Raw genomic sequence first — 13,376 nt, 5'->3', positions numbered from 1 at the left:
TTACCAATTTTATCTTATCTGGATGCAATAGCAAATTCAAGAATCAAATTTTACCTTATTATAGGGGTGTTAAAATTTCAAAATTTATTTAGAATTTAAAATTTTTAACGAAAATTTGCATGGCTTGTGGAGGAGGGGGGGGGCTTGGCCCCTATGCCCTCCGGCTACGCCACTGATTAATGGTTGCCACGACTTTGTACGGGTCTTAGTCAAGTGTGGGTCAAAATGAACTTTCTTTTATTTCAATTTAATGAGAGGAAACCCAAACTTGATTTAAAGCAACCGAGCTTTGTGCGTTGGCAAGGAACCATGTTTCTATCATGTGGAAAAGCCATGTTTCTATCTTGTGGAAGAGATCGTAACATGTATTGGTTGTTTTTATTTTTATTTTTATTTTATCATTTACCTTTTTCTATTCCAAATTCTACTCTAGTACTGTTTTACCAGATTACGATATTATATATTTGCACACATATTTGTATCTGCTATATTTGTTCTAAACAACATGGCGGTTTATTATCCAAATTGAACTCAAGATTTGGGAGAGACATGCATTTCAAGGTTTAGATAAATCACGATAATTGAGCGCATACCCAATTAAATTGTGTCACATGTCATACATGTGGCTAATTGGCTTGTTCCCCGACTCATTCATATCAACTATATCATCAATATCATACTACAAATTTCCAGCTCAAATCTTGTAATTCTGCAAAGGCGGGGAAGGCCTCAAACCAAGCAGGCCATTACACAGACGCAGATCTCTCTCATTTGTTCACTGGGCCGCCAAGACAGAGCCCGAAAAACTAAAGAGGCCCACTCACCCCTGCCCGCCGCATCCTCTCTCTCTCTCTCGTCGACGGCGCCTTCGACCTCGCCGCAGCCGCCACCAACTCCGCGTCGTTGCGCCTGCCGCTCGCGACTTCGGCGGGATACAAGTAGCTGCTCTTTCCGTCCGCTCTGGAGATGAGGGCTTCCGGAAGGTACGCACGCACGTGATCGCTCGCTCGGATTGTATCCACCGGGTTTCGAATTTTCGTGCTCATCCTGTTGCATTTCAAGCATGCTACAAGTATGAGATCCAGCTGTGAATTGATGATTTGAGATAGGCTTAGAATTCCGGTGGGTGCTCGGTTACAATAATTGATGCGGAATTGATGATTTAAGATCGAGCAAATGGCATGGTTAATTGTTTATTTCTTCAACTGCATTGTTTTTAACCCCTTCTTATGCAGTTCTCGTAATGCCCATTGAATCCATGGAGGGGCACATTTGCACTACTAGGTGCTGAAAGCTTTGGTTACGTTAGCGTTCAGTGATGGGAATTCCATGCCTTGCCCGTTTCAGTTGGTCTCCTTTGGGTGATCCATGCTTTTCACTTCCATTCACAGATTAGAATATTCGGAATTGGAGGAATCCCAGCACAACCACCTAGATGGTTAGGCCCATCACAAATTTGGGCACGGCGTCAAAACTACGTTTGCCACAAGTTTAGTGCCTTTTTTTATGGATGGTCCATATGAATACCTTTTGGAGATAATGTAGACCTTTTGAATTGGTCTAATGGTCTGTACTCTGTCTTGCACATATATAGCTCTTGGGATATTATTGATTCGGTAGCCCAAAATAGCCGGTTGCCAAAATGGTTGTGCTGGGACTGGGAGTTCTGTTTGGTTGGTGATGGAATTCTGGTGGCGCAACGGAGTCTAGTCAGTTTTAAACTCATTTGCTCATGAGCAAATTTGTTAGAGTTGGGCAAGTCTTTGCTGTTCAACATTTTACCATGTCAGTGGCTATGTATCAAAGAGCTCTTCAAGTGGACCCACTTCACGTCAAAATCGTAACAAAATGGTGTACCATTTAATTTTTTTAGGGAGATCATAAAGATCTTGCGGTGCTAGTTGTCAGGTTTGTGGCTTTGTTTCTTGTCTTCCCCACGGTCATGGCCTACAAATTAGATTTTAAACTTGTACTTTTACACAGTATACTATTACGTCGACATTAGTAATTGGCAAATGGATTCATATACGAATTAGTCATCCTGCAGGCAATGAAATAAGCACGGTGCTCTTTTTCCTAATTTGCATATGTGCTGTTTCATATACTGGAGATTAGCAGTCTGACCGTCTCTTAAAGCAGCCAATTTCAAATTGTGTCTTCATATATCTACCATTTTTCTGTGTGACCAAGTTATTCTGGTATATGTGCCATCCCTAAATTCAGACAGAATTTGAAACTGAACTGAAGAAAGAGCCGGGAGATGGTGGCCACTTGAAGCTCTGATGGCAGCATAGGAGTAAAAAATCATCCTTTAGCAAGGAGAACATATGAGAACTCTGATCAAGACAAGCCCTGTACTCAGAACAGTATGTTTTCCTTCTTTATAAGTCCCCTATTATTTGCTTATAAATATACCTGTATTCTATAGATAACCCCCAATGTTCAAATTTTTAAGGCTTTTCAACTAGAACAATTCCTTCTGCTACTTCACCTGTTATTGTTACCCATTTATATATAGTTACGATTTGAAATCAGGGGCCCAGGGCCCGTGTTGTTTAGTCTGATCTTATGGTAGAATCAATTTGAACGATACAAAGCGCGCTAAAAACTTAAAAGAGATGTTGGGTAGACTTCAGTACTTCAAGATGTCTGCGGATCTGAATTTCCTTTGTCTTCAGAAGTTGCATGGTCAGTTCAGGGCTTCAGGCTCATCAGAGCCATGCATCCCTGAGTCAGCAAGTCGCCCAGAACATATCCTATTTGCCACACCCAGCAACACCACACACAAATAGAGGCGATCGAGACCGAAAAGCCTCTCGCATCAACCAGCCAGGCCAGCCTGTTCTTGCACACATACACACAGACACTATCCCTGAAGCACAATGAATGAATGCACTAGCACCAAGCTCTGGTTGGACCTAACAGAAGACTGACTGACTGACCCCAATCATGCAACCTCATTGCAGGGGAAACGCAAAGGAAAATCTTCAGCAGACAGGGACCCTGCATCCCTCCATTCATTTCGCCGATGCTGCTCCGTCATGGGGGGCCCACCGCATCGATCTCCAGGCGCTATGCTCTCCGGTGGCCGGCCGGCCGGCTGGCAAGCCGGCTGAACCGGCGTCCCAGAAGATTAGGCAAGCTAGCCGTGAAAACGCCCTGGAGCTGGAAGGCCCAACTCATCTCTGTGCTGCTGCCTTGGATGCCCTCCTCGTCTGGTCTTGGCCGCAATCGTCGCGCTCATGTGCGCCACATGTACCCTGTCGGCGAGGCCATGGACAGCCGCATGTTACCGCTGAAATCTGGATGAATTGGGCGCTGCAAGTGTGCAAGGGCAAGGCGCCCAGATTCAGCTCTTGCCAGAGCTGGGGTTTCTGTTTGAGGCTTGACCGGCCAGCTCTGGCTGTGCCGGCCAACTTGGTGGCTTATTTTGCCACTTGACAGGTGCCAAGTGGAATGGTGAAGCAAGACTGGACTGGATCTTGTGTTGCTGCCCATCCTTGAGCATGCATATAAGCATGTAAAATCTTCCTTGCACATGCTCCCAAAAGGTTGCTAGCTGAATGAGGAGGAAGAACTAGTGTGTTTGTGTTGCAAGTTGCATAGTTTTTTTGTTCACACTTCTAGTAACATTAGCAAAGGGGTTAACTTTGTGGTTGAGATTGATGTCTATGAAAGGATTATTGGATTGAGAATATAGTGAACTGATGGACTGAATCTATGGTTTCTTGCATTCAACAAGCAAAGGCTGTTGTTCTTGCATTGCACAACCAAAAGGGAAATATTGTCGATAGATAAACTCATCAGAGAGGGGAAAACAGAAAACAGCCCTGTTTTCCCCTGCGCTTACAGTAGTAGTAACCAAGCACTGGTAGATATAACTTAAAAGTGATGATCTTTGGCTTTGTACAAACACACATGGAGATGTCAACTCGAACCTCCACTCCTTTTGTGTTGCTAACACCTAGTAGTAGTGAAAAAGAAGAAGAAAATAGAAACAAAGTGACCACACATCCACGCATGCATGCTCTTTGATGCACAAAGCTCCCTCTCCTCCTTCCATGCTCCCACTTCTCTTCTCGATGTTGCAATCTTTTGCCTCTCTTCATCCCATGATATGATGTTGTGTTAGTTGAAGATCGAGCCAGACAAGGGGAGATGCATGGTAAAACACTTGTCCATGCCTTGGAGATTCCAACCCAAAAAGAACAAAAGAATCTGCTCACGCACAAGACACATGCATCTTGCAACCTCAGTTGTTCTTCACTGACCCCAGGCCTCTTGCCTCGGATCCCTTCATGATCCTCAACCTCTTGCAGGTGCTGATGAACATGCTGCAGAGACACAAAAGAACCAAACATCATCAGACACAATTTCGAAATACCTTGAAAATCTTAATCATCTGCATATGAAATCTGAGCAGCAGATGGAGGAGAACAGAGGAGCGAGGTGTGTCGATTTGCAAGAGCACTTACTCGAAGGGCACGTCTCCGACGAGCATGAGGTCGCCGTCCTTGTCCTCGTAGGTGACGGCGAAGTCGGAGGGGTTGACGGCCGGCGCGTCGGCGGCGCCGCCGGAGAAGCCGAGGAACATGGCCTCCAGGGCCTCCCTGAGCTCGCGGTAGCCCTTGTACATCTTGAGGTCCACCTTCCTCAGGTAAGGGGCTCCGTCCATGCTCACCTTGACAAACAGCGCGCTGCCAGCACCGGCGGCGGGCGGGGCCTTCTCCTCCGGCGCCGGCGCCGGCTTGGTCTTGGTGGCGCTGCTGCTTGACTGCTGGAAGCAGCTCTTCCTGTAGGACCTCACCGGCGGCCATCCCACCACCTGAGCCCTGCACACGACGAGTTAATTTCAAAGCACGTTAGAACACTGGCCGGCCGAAGAAGAAGACGAAGAAGAAGCGTGTATGGTCAGTCACTCACTTGGCGGCCGGCGGCGCGGTCTCGCCATCGCGCTTCTTGGCGGCCTCCTCGGCGCCGGTGTTCCCCTCGCGCTTCTTGCCTCTGGGAGTCGACGGCGGCGTCGGCAGCGCCTTCTCCTCGGTGCCCGGCAGGCCGAGCCTCAGCTCCGTCGCCTTCAGGCAGCTGTCGACGTCGGCGGCCACGACCTCCATCTCTTCCTAGTTCCTCCTCGACCGTAAACCTCCCTCCCTCCTCCAACAAGCTTTCGACGATGGATGAAGACGAAGCTGTGTGAGCTGCGCCCTTATCTTTTTCTAGCTCGATGAGTCGTTGAAGCTGAGCTGTGTGAACTGATGCTGTGACTTGAGATGGGCTCGTGTGTGGGGGTGGTGTGAAGCTTTATAGAGGAGCGGCCATGGCGGGGGGGCGTGTGGCCGTGCGAGCCAGGCCACATCGGTCGCACGGGCAGGGGTGTGAAGCACACGTACGTGCCAGAGGAGGAGGAGGGTTCAAGAAACAGCTGGGGTGGTTGCGGGGCAGGGTGCAGCCATGGGCGGCCTGCCGGGCCGACCCGCGACAGCCCGGGCCGACCCAGTGCCCACACCACACCACAGATTGATTCGTCGGGTCACGGGTCTCGCTCCCATGCCACAACCAACACGTCTAGTCCATCATCCATGTACTGCTACCGGGTTACCGGGTTCTGGTTCGTCTGCATCGCAGGATCCGATCCGTTAAACTATCAGTAGCTAATATGTAATGCACTGCACTGCACTGAAGCTTATCCCTCATGCCCTCTTCTTCAATTGAGGAGCTATTAGCAGTCTGGATGCTGCTACTGAGCCAGTGGTAGATGGAGAACCCTAGCCAGCTAGAGTCCGGGCGCGGGCGGGCGGGCCGAGGACCGCGAGCGGCGCAGCCCGGATCCATGTACTAGAAGGATGATTATTAACTAGCACCAAAGAATTATATTAGGAACCAAATCAAAGTAAACAAGGTGTGCGGTTTGCCATGATTAGGATGCATGCTATCATGAGAGATCTCGGGGGAGCATCTTTTGGCGCATACAATACTGCCATCTCCCAATAAGATATGCAAAGGAACAATGTAACATGGAGCGTGTAGTAGCATATGCATGCTTGTCTATCCCATTTCTTGTTCAATCCTTCCCTCTCTCATCTCTCTCCCTCTCATATCTCCCCCCCAATCTCTATCCCTCTCCACTACTCCCTGTTCCTCCTTTCTTGAGCCTCTTGCTTGCTTCTTTTGGTTGGTGGTGGGGCCCGCGGGCAGGCCTAGTGGAGTGGTGGTTTGTTTAGTTTAGCCCGAAACCCGACCTCGCGAAAGCATCGTTAAGCGGTTAGCGATGCTTTTTATTTTCTTTGGAAACTGTTTGGGAAAGCGTTGTTAAGTTTGCAAGCTGGTAGTGCTGTTCCTTTAGCTAACCACCAGATTATAAAGCTGCTCTCTTTTTTTTCTCTCTGGTAGGGGCATGATGGTCCCCCTCCTTTTGGGTAAACTATGTGTATGCTGCTTAGTCTGGTGATGGGATATCATACTACGGTGTGGTCCGATCCAGACCCGGAAAACTCTGGAAATATTGTCTGCTTTCCAGTAGTTTATTGTTCATCTTTGTCTTGTTGGACTGGACCAAGATCATTTCATTACATTACATTACATCTCATCTGTGCAATTCAAATCCATTTTCAAATAAGTTTAAACATGTGTACATTACGTCTTCTGTGCAAATACAATATGCTCGGTATCCCTAGCTAAATGTGCCGCAGTAGTAGAACCAAAATTGGATTCCCTGCCATACCGCTACGCCACCCATGATCAGATCAATTGCACCGAAATTTCGACCACCATTGCATGCATTGTCCGTTTGACTATCGCGATCAGAAGATACCTTGTGTTCCTGCAACCTCCTACACTGACGACCGAGTTAGAATAATGCTCCAGCAAAGAATCTTTTTGGATCGAATTCGCGGCGAAAAAACGAGAGTGTGCCGGTGCCTGATTCTGAACCAAACAACACACTAGTTGTAGTTGTTGTAGGTGGGTTTGAGCTTTGAGCCTCTGCCTCAGACGCCAAAAAGTATTTGATCAATCAATATAATGATGGCAAGTACCGGCCATGTCGCCCACTCATCGATCATCAAGTTTCTTGGATTCCGGAGTGGAGGTCGATCGCATTGGTGTAGAGAGAGAGAGAGAGAGAGAGAGAGAGAGAGAGATGATGATGATGCTTAATTGTTGATTATTAGCAGTGGTTAAGTACAATGGGTTGGGGGTTTTAAAATGTGGCAGAATCTTTTTAGTTTGATCGAGTTTTGAGGCGGGGAATTAGGGCGGTGGCAGCATGTTTGACTGTTTGCTGCCGCTGCATGCTCGCTTGACCTGACCTGATGCACATACACATATGCGTTGCATGATGCACTGCACCGACTAAATATTCGTGCTCAGCGGTGTTGGTGCAAAACCTCATTAGAAAACTTCTCGTGCATGTACTTGATGTCTTCCTTCTTACATGTACTTAAACCAATTGTTTTCTTCATGGTCTGGTTTGCTCAGTGTCGTGCTGTAACAGAGTGATGCTTTGTGTTGTAACAACCACCCACATCCGGAGAATGCATGGTAGTGTACTTGAAAATCTCACATCCTTTGACTACATACATATCTAAAGTTCTCTATAAATCGTCAACAATTACTAGATTCAGTTTAAAAAATATTTGACATAACATATGGAAATTATTTTCATTTAAGACAATATATTTTATAAATATTGGTCGTTAAAATGGCTATTATATTATAGAGACCCGTGTCAATATCCTAACTAACAGACTTGTATCACCGATCGGATGATCTCTATATACACAGTTCAAGGAAGCATCCAAGATTAGTCGGTAATCCGAAAACATGGCACTGCTGAGACAGACTCTGAACCAGTAGACATGGCGAACAGTGGCTTGAAAGGTACAGATCGATCGATCGATGGATCCATGGTCGTCACTCCAACGCACGCGCACCCCCACACTGTGCTGCTGGGATCGGAAAGCATTGACGACGGCGATCCGAACTAGACGACAGGTGAAGATGGGCGTGGTACACGTATACGTGCCAACAACAACGATGCACGGGATCGTGTCATCCGCACATCTGCAATAGATGCGTCCATGCACGTCGCTATCCATCCATCGATCGGCCAATGGAGAAGGAAGCAATGCAAAGCGTGCATGGTGAGACGTCGCAAGAATGTACATGTACTGTACGTAGCTAGGGGGGCTAGGGCTAGCTATAGCTACTCGATCGTATATACTATAAGCTAGCTAGGTAGCTCGTGCTTGCGTCTATGTTGCGCTATGAGTCCGCATGAAAATGGATCAGAACGGATGCAAATATATTTTTTTTTTCTCGGATCGAGTTTGGATACGAATAGTGCCAAGATGTATCGAACATTAATATTCATCCTATTCGCATACTAAGATATCCGACTTTGAGCATCCGGATTCAGATGTACTATTCAGATGCAGTACAATTCCGAATACGAACCACTGCTTATTTAGTATCTAAACCTCTTAGATCGGACGAACGAACGGATATATTCCACTTTCGTACTGCTCAGGAGTTCCTGTCGATATGGACGGAGTGCTGGACTCCTGTTACAGCTAGCTATGTGTAGCCAGCTAGCTTGTAGCTTGGCGTCAGTGTCAGTGCGCACGATTGCACGTAAGTGTCGCAATTACTTGGAAATTAAAGGCAGTTGCTAGGATACAACGACGACACAGACATTGGGTGAGCGTGTGTGTGCACGGCTGGATGCCCACACACACGCGTACAGGAAATTAAAGAAGTTCTCCGTGTGCACGGAGACTTGAACGACGTTGAGTTGGAACCACACGGAGAAGATTAGCGTGACAATGACATAAGATGACACCTGTACGTAAAATGATATAAGATGACAATGACATAATGCAAAGATAAAACAATGAAGGAAAAAACATTATTTGAGAAATGATATTTTTCTGTCGACGGATTTTGTGTTTTTTTTTCCAAAACTCTATCACATATGTTTGCCATGTTTGAGCCTAAGGAAGATAAGTGTTCTGGCGGGTGAAGGAAAAATACTCCAAGCAGAGATCGAAGTAGATGTTGTCAAGAACTCAGCAGGGGTGACAGATCAGGGACGGAAGAGAAATGAATGTTCCAATTTCATTTCAATTTTTGTAGCAAATGTACACAGCTAACTAACAGACTTGATCGGGTGTATATTGGGTCGGTTCCAGTGTTGCCATGGAGTATACGTACGCCATTCCAGGCGGGCAAACTCCCGAGATCGTCCATTATCGAACTATGGCTGCTGGGCCCAGGACCGTACTCCTGCTTCTAGAATCTAGACCAGCACCCACGAGCCAGCTAGCTCAGGCACGTACACGGACGACACGTGGCGTTCATTCTCACTGCACGCTGGCATGCATGCATGCATGTGGAGGTGGCAAGGCTGCAGAGAGCGAGATTAACAATGCACGCGCGCGCGCGCATGCATGCATGCACTCGCGTAGGGAGCAGGAACCGTGCTTGCATTAACAGGTTTTTTTTTTCAGGCGCACATTTGCATGCGTGGTTACAGACTTACAGTACGTTTTCTTCGGACAGGTGAGAGAATTGAAGAGGTGAGACTATCAGAGAGGGTGGCCAGGTGCAGTGCACCGGGGCCTTTCCCTGACCTCTCGCAGCAAGTAATTGAGCGCGGCCTCCTCGGCTCCTGCCGTGGCGCCGGGTGACACGGGTTCAAACGCCAGCTAAAACAAATTGAAAGCCCAGCCGGCCGGCGAACTCATCATGCATCATGGTGTAGATGTACCTACGCATTACGTGTCCATCGGCCGGTGACGGTTCATCGCACTTGGCCAGACAGTGACTGAATGCATTCGTGAGTGACAGAGTGAGGCCCGTGCACAGCTGGGGCGTGTCGATCGTCGACGTACATGCACGTTGTACGGACGTGTGTGCCCACACGTACGTACAGGCAGCGTACGTGCTCGTAGCGCTAGCTTTTGAGGCCGGCCAGCGGGCGTTACGTGGTGCCTGGTGCTGGTGCGCACGCATGGTGTGCGTGAATCTCCAAGCTGAGATGTTTCAGTAGATCGAAGCGCACACAGCTATCGACCCATCTGCTGGATCTTTCGTCTGACCTGCAAATTCCGGCCGGGGAAAAACAGCTCCACGCGTACTTATGGTTGCAAGAAAAATAAGAACTTGATAACCCATAGGCCTTCCACCTCCATTCTACAATTCCACTGTCAAGGCTCTCGCCCAATTGTAGAAAATTCCCCATTTGCCAAGTGCTTCAGTTATTTTTTTTCCCCTCACTAGCCAAGTTGCCGTGGTTTTTCCGTAGCTCTCTACATTGCCTCGATTCTTTATGTAGTATGAGATTTATATATAGACATCTTTCTGGATAATACGTACTGTCTCCCATGACAAATGCAAATCTTGTGGTGCCGCCATGCATGTCAGAACCGGAGATCTGGGAGGCAACAACAAGTGGCAGCAGGTTCTAGAAAAGATGGGCCACTTCATGGGCTGGCAGGAGACCCATGCATATGCATGCATCGCCAGCATGGACTGACCGGTCGTTCTCGTCACGCAGGTCAGCGGCGGAGACACGCTGGAGCTTCAGCTGACACGGATGCGTGGCCGTACGTACGTGACAGGTGCATGAACGGGTTCATCGATCAGCAACGACACTTCTTCAACCTCTCGCCATTTCCATGGTCCCCCCGGCCTGCCTGCTCACTGTTCTCAACTTCTGATCACTGCTCAAATCTTGATTCTGGCACTGGCGTGTAGAGTACATGCTAACATGCATGCATGGGCCATGGATTTGTTGTAAATTTGTTGGCCATAATTGATGCATGGTTGTTGGTTAATAATTGGTCTGCCTCTGTCTGTGTAACCACTAGTGTAGTGTATTTCTTGCTTCCTCGGCGCTCTCCATTTTTGTAGCCAGCAACAAGGTCAAAAGACTCAAAACCCAACGGTCAAAGTGCTTCTTCAACCTCCGGCCGGCCTGTTTTCCTTCTCGATCCGCCCTAGTTCGTCAGAGGCAACGAGTTCAAGCATTCCGGCATCCTTTAATTTCCTCCAAGAATACGCTCTCTTGCATGGAGATATTTTTGCATAATAAGGTTTGCTATTAAAAGTCCCAATTAACACACTAACAGTTCGCATATACGTGGCACACACTATAAAGAACGGTTTCGACGGGTGGTTGAAATAGCATTTGCAAGGGCGGCCACGCTACTCGCTCTTAGCTTTCGCAGCTACAAATAACTGTTTGCAGGAGCAGGTAAAAGGCCCACCCCTATAAAGCCGTTTCCAGAGGCGGGTGACGCCATCACCCGCCCCTGCAAATACATTTCTAAAGGCGGGTAACACCATCATCCGCTCCTAGTAACGGTGTCTTCAGGGGCGGGTGAAATGTCGTTCCCGTCAAAAAAATCAGCGATTGAATTTGAATTTGTCGAAACTGTTGCCCGTCAGTTTTTAAAACTTTTGGTTCCGCTAATTTCACTCTAATAGTCTAGTGTGCGACCGAATAGAAGAAGCTATAGTGATCGACATAGAATATATGTTACGTAAATTCAATTTAAGCATACGAAATAATAATAAGGAAATAGAACCATATATACACATCATTAGAGTGCATATTGACAACATGATTTTCTGCCACTCACGAAGGCCGGTCTTGGCGGTACTCTTGATTCTCCCACTCATGGAGGCTAACTCATGGAGGCTAACGTATTTATCTTCTTGTGCTAATTCCCACGGCGCCTCTTTCCGCGTGGGCACAACGCCGCCACAACGCCAAGCTTCCACTGTCGCCGCACACCGCCATAGCTTCCGCCGCCGTAGAGGAGGACAAGGGAGGCAAGGCAAGCTGTCGACCTTCTCGTCGTCCTCTAGCTCCTCCACATCCATCGAGAACAAGCAAGTGAAGGTCATGTTGAGCAGCTGCCTATCGTCGGTACCAAGCCGCAACTAGTTCATGCCACTCCCCCTCGTCGACTGCCATAAGTGCAAAATCAGGGTGATTTGGCTCAGGAGCAATGGAGGATACATCTTCTACGAGTGCCCCAACAACATTAAGGTAAGATTGCAACCCTAACATCATGGAATCAACCGTGTTGGAACCATAGGGTTGACTTGCATTTGTGTTGTTGATGTAGGGAGATCCTAGAACATGTGACTAATACTAGTTTGAGCCTCAGTACTCAAACTATTTGAAGGAAAAATTTCCCCATTTGGTGCCTCAAAACTATCAATTGGCAAGAACTGCTCTAGGAACAACAGTAACTCAATCAAGTGCTGGATTTTAGCCTCCTCAACCGTCAGCAAGCACTGGTTTGTTGAATGAGATAAGTCAGATAAAGCTGGCAAATTGTGATATGAAGATGGAGATGTGTGAATTGAAAATCCAGTGTGGAGAAATGAAAGGGTATATTAATGAACTGAAGTTGGAAGTGGGAGAGTTGAAGCATCTTCTGGGGAAGAAAAACAAGGCTGTTGTGGCCAAGAAAAACAAGGCTGCTAGGGATGGATACAATATGGCTGCCATTAATGCTGTTGTGACCTTGATTATAGGTGTCATGCTTGGGATCTTTACCTCAGGAGTAGCTAATGCTAAGTGAAGAAATGGATAGTGTAGTAGTGCTATTTGTCAATGAAACTTGGTTCTATTTCTGTTGTGTGGAATTTGTCATTTGGTTATGTTGAGTTGTGATCTATGAACTTCATATGTAATATGACATGTCTTATCTGTTATGTGGGATCTATCATTTGGTTGTGGTTATGTTTAGTCGTGACATGACTTATCTGTTAGTTTATAATGACACTTATTTCGTGAGTTACGGTTTATATTTTTGTGAGCTTATTTTCTACCATAGTCATATTCAGGAAGGCAGTGAGACACTATGCCAAATGTTCTGCTGAGGATGTCCATGGCGCATTCATGCATCAAGGATTGTACCCATTTATAGGGATGGGTCACGTCATCACCCGCCCCTAAAAAATAATTTTCGAGAGCGGATGATGCCGTCACCCACTCTTGAAAATGGGGGCTATTTCCAGGATGGTGATGGGATTACCCGCCCCTGCAAATTGTGATTTTAAGGGGCCAGTCACCCCATCGCCCACCCCTGGAAATCGCCCCCATTTCAAGGGGCGGGTCGTTCCGTGGCCTGCCCCTACAAATGGTTTTTCAGGAACGGGCTGTATGCTACAGTAACAACCCTATTTTATAGGTACGGGTGGCAATTTCGTCCACCCCTGTAAAGAAACGGGGCGCCCCTGCAAATCGATTTAATGACATCAAATGTGCGTCATTAATTAGGGCTGTAGTTGGGTAGCTAGTAGCTAGCGCTCGTTCGACGACAAGATTGGTCGAACGTGGAGTATGGCACACTCCAGGG

General features: G+C 47.3%; 1 protein-coding gene across 1 annotated transcript; it reads right to left on the bottom strand.

Moving 5' to 3' along the window:
* Positions 1 to 3,762: 3,762 nt before the first annotated feature.
* Positions 3,763 to 5,371, bottom strand: LOC101766894 (auxin-responsive protein IAA31). Its single transcript, XM_004963044.4, has 3 exons — positions 4,924 to 5,371; positions 4,476 to 4,832; positions 3,763 to 4,334 (listed from the first exon to the last, which is right to left on the bottom strand). Exons 1-3 carry the CDS (start codon positions 5,112 to 5,114, stop codon positions 4,253 to 4,255), a joined length of 630 nt encoding a protein of 209 aa, XP_004963101.1. The 5' UTR covers positions 5,115 to 5,371; the 3' UTR covers positions 3,763 to 4,252.
* Between the last annotated feature and the right edge of the window lie 8,005 nt (positions 5,372 to 13,376).

Source organism: Setaria italica, chromosome III, assembly GCF_000263155.2.
Source record: "Setaria italica strain Yugu1 chromosome III, Setaria_italica_v2.0, whole genome shotgun sequence".
Classification (NCBI taxonomy): domain Eukaryota; kingdom Viridiplantae; phylum Streptophyta; class Magnoliopsida; order Poales; family Poaceae; genus Setaria; species Setaria italica.
This window is presented reverse-complemented; position numbering and strand designations above follow the sequence as displayed.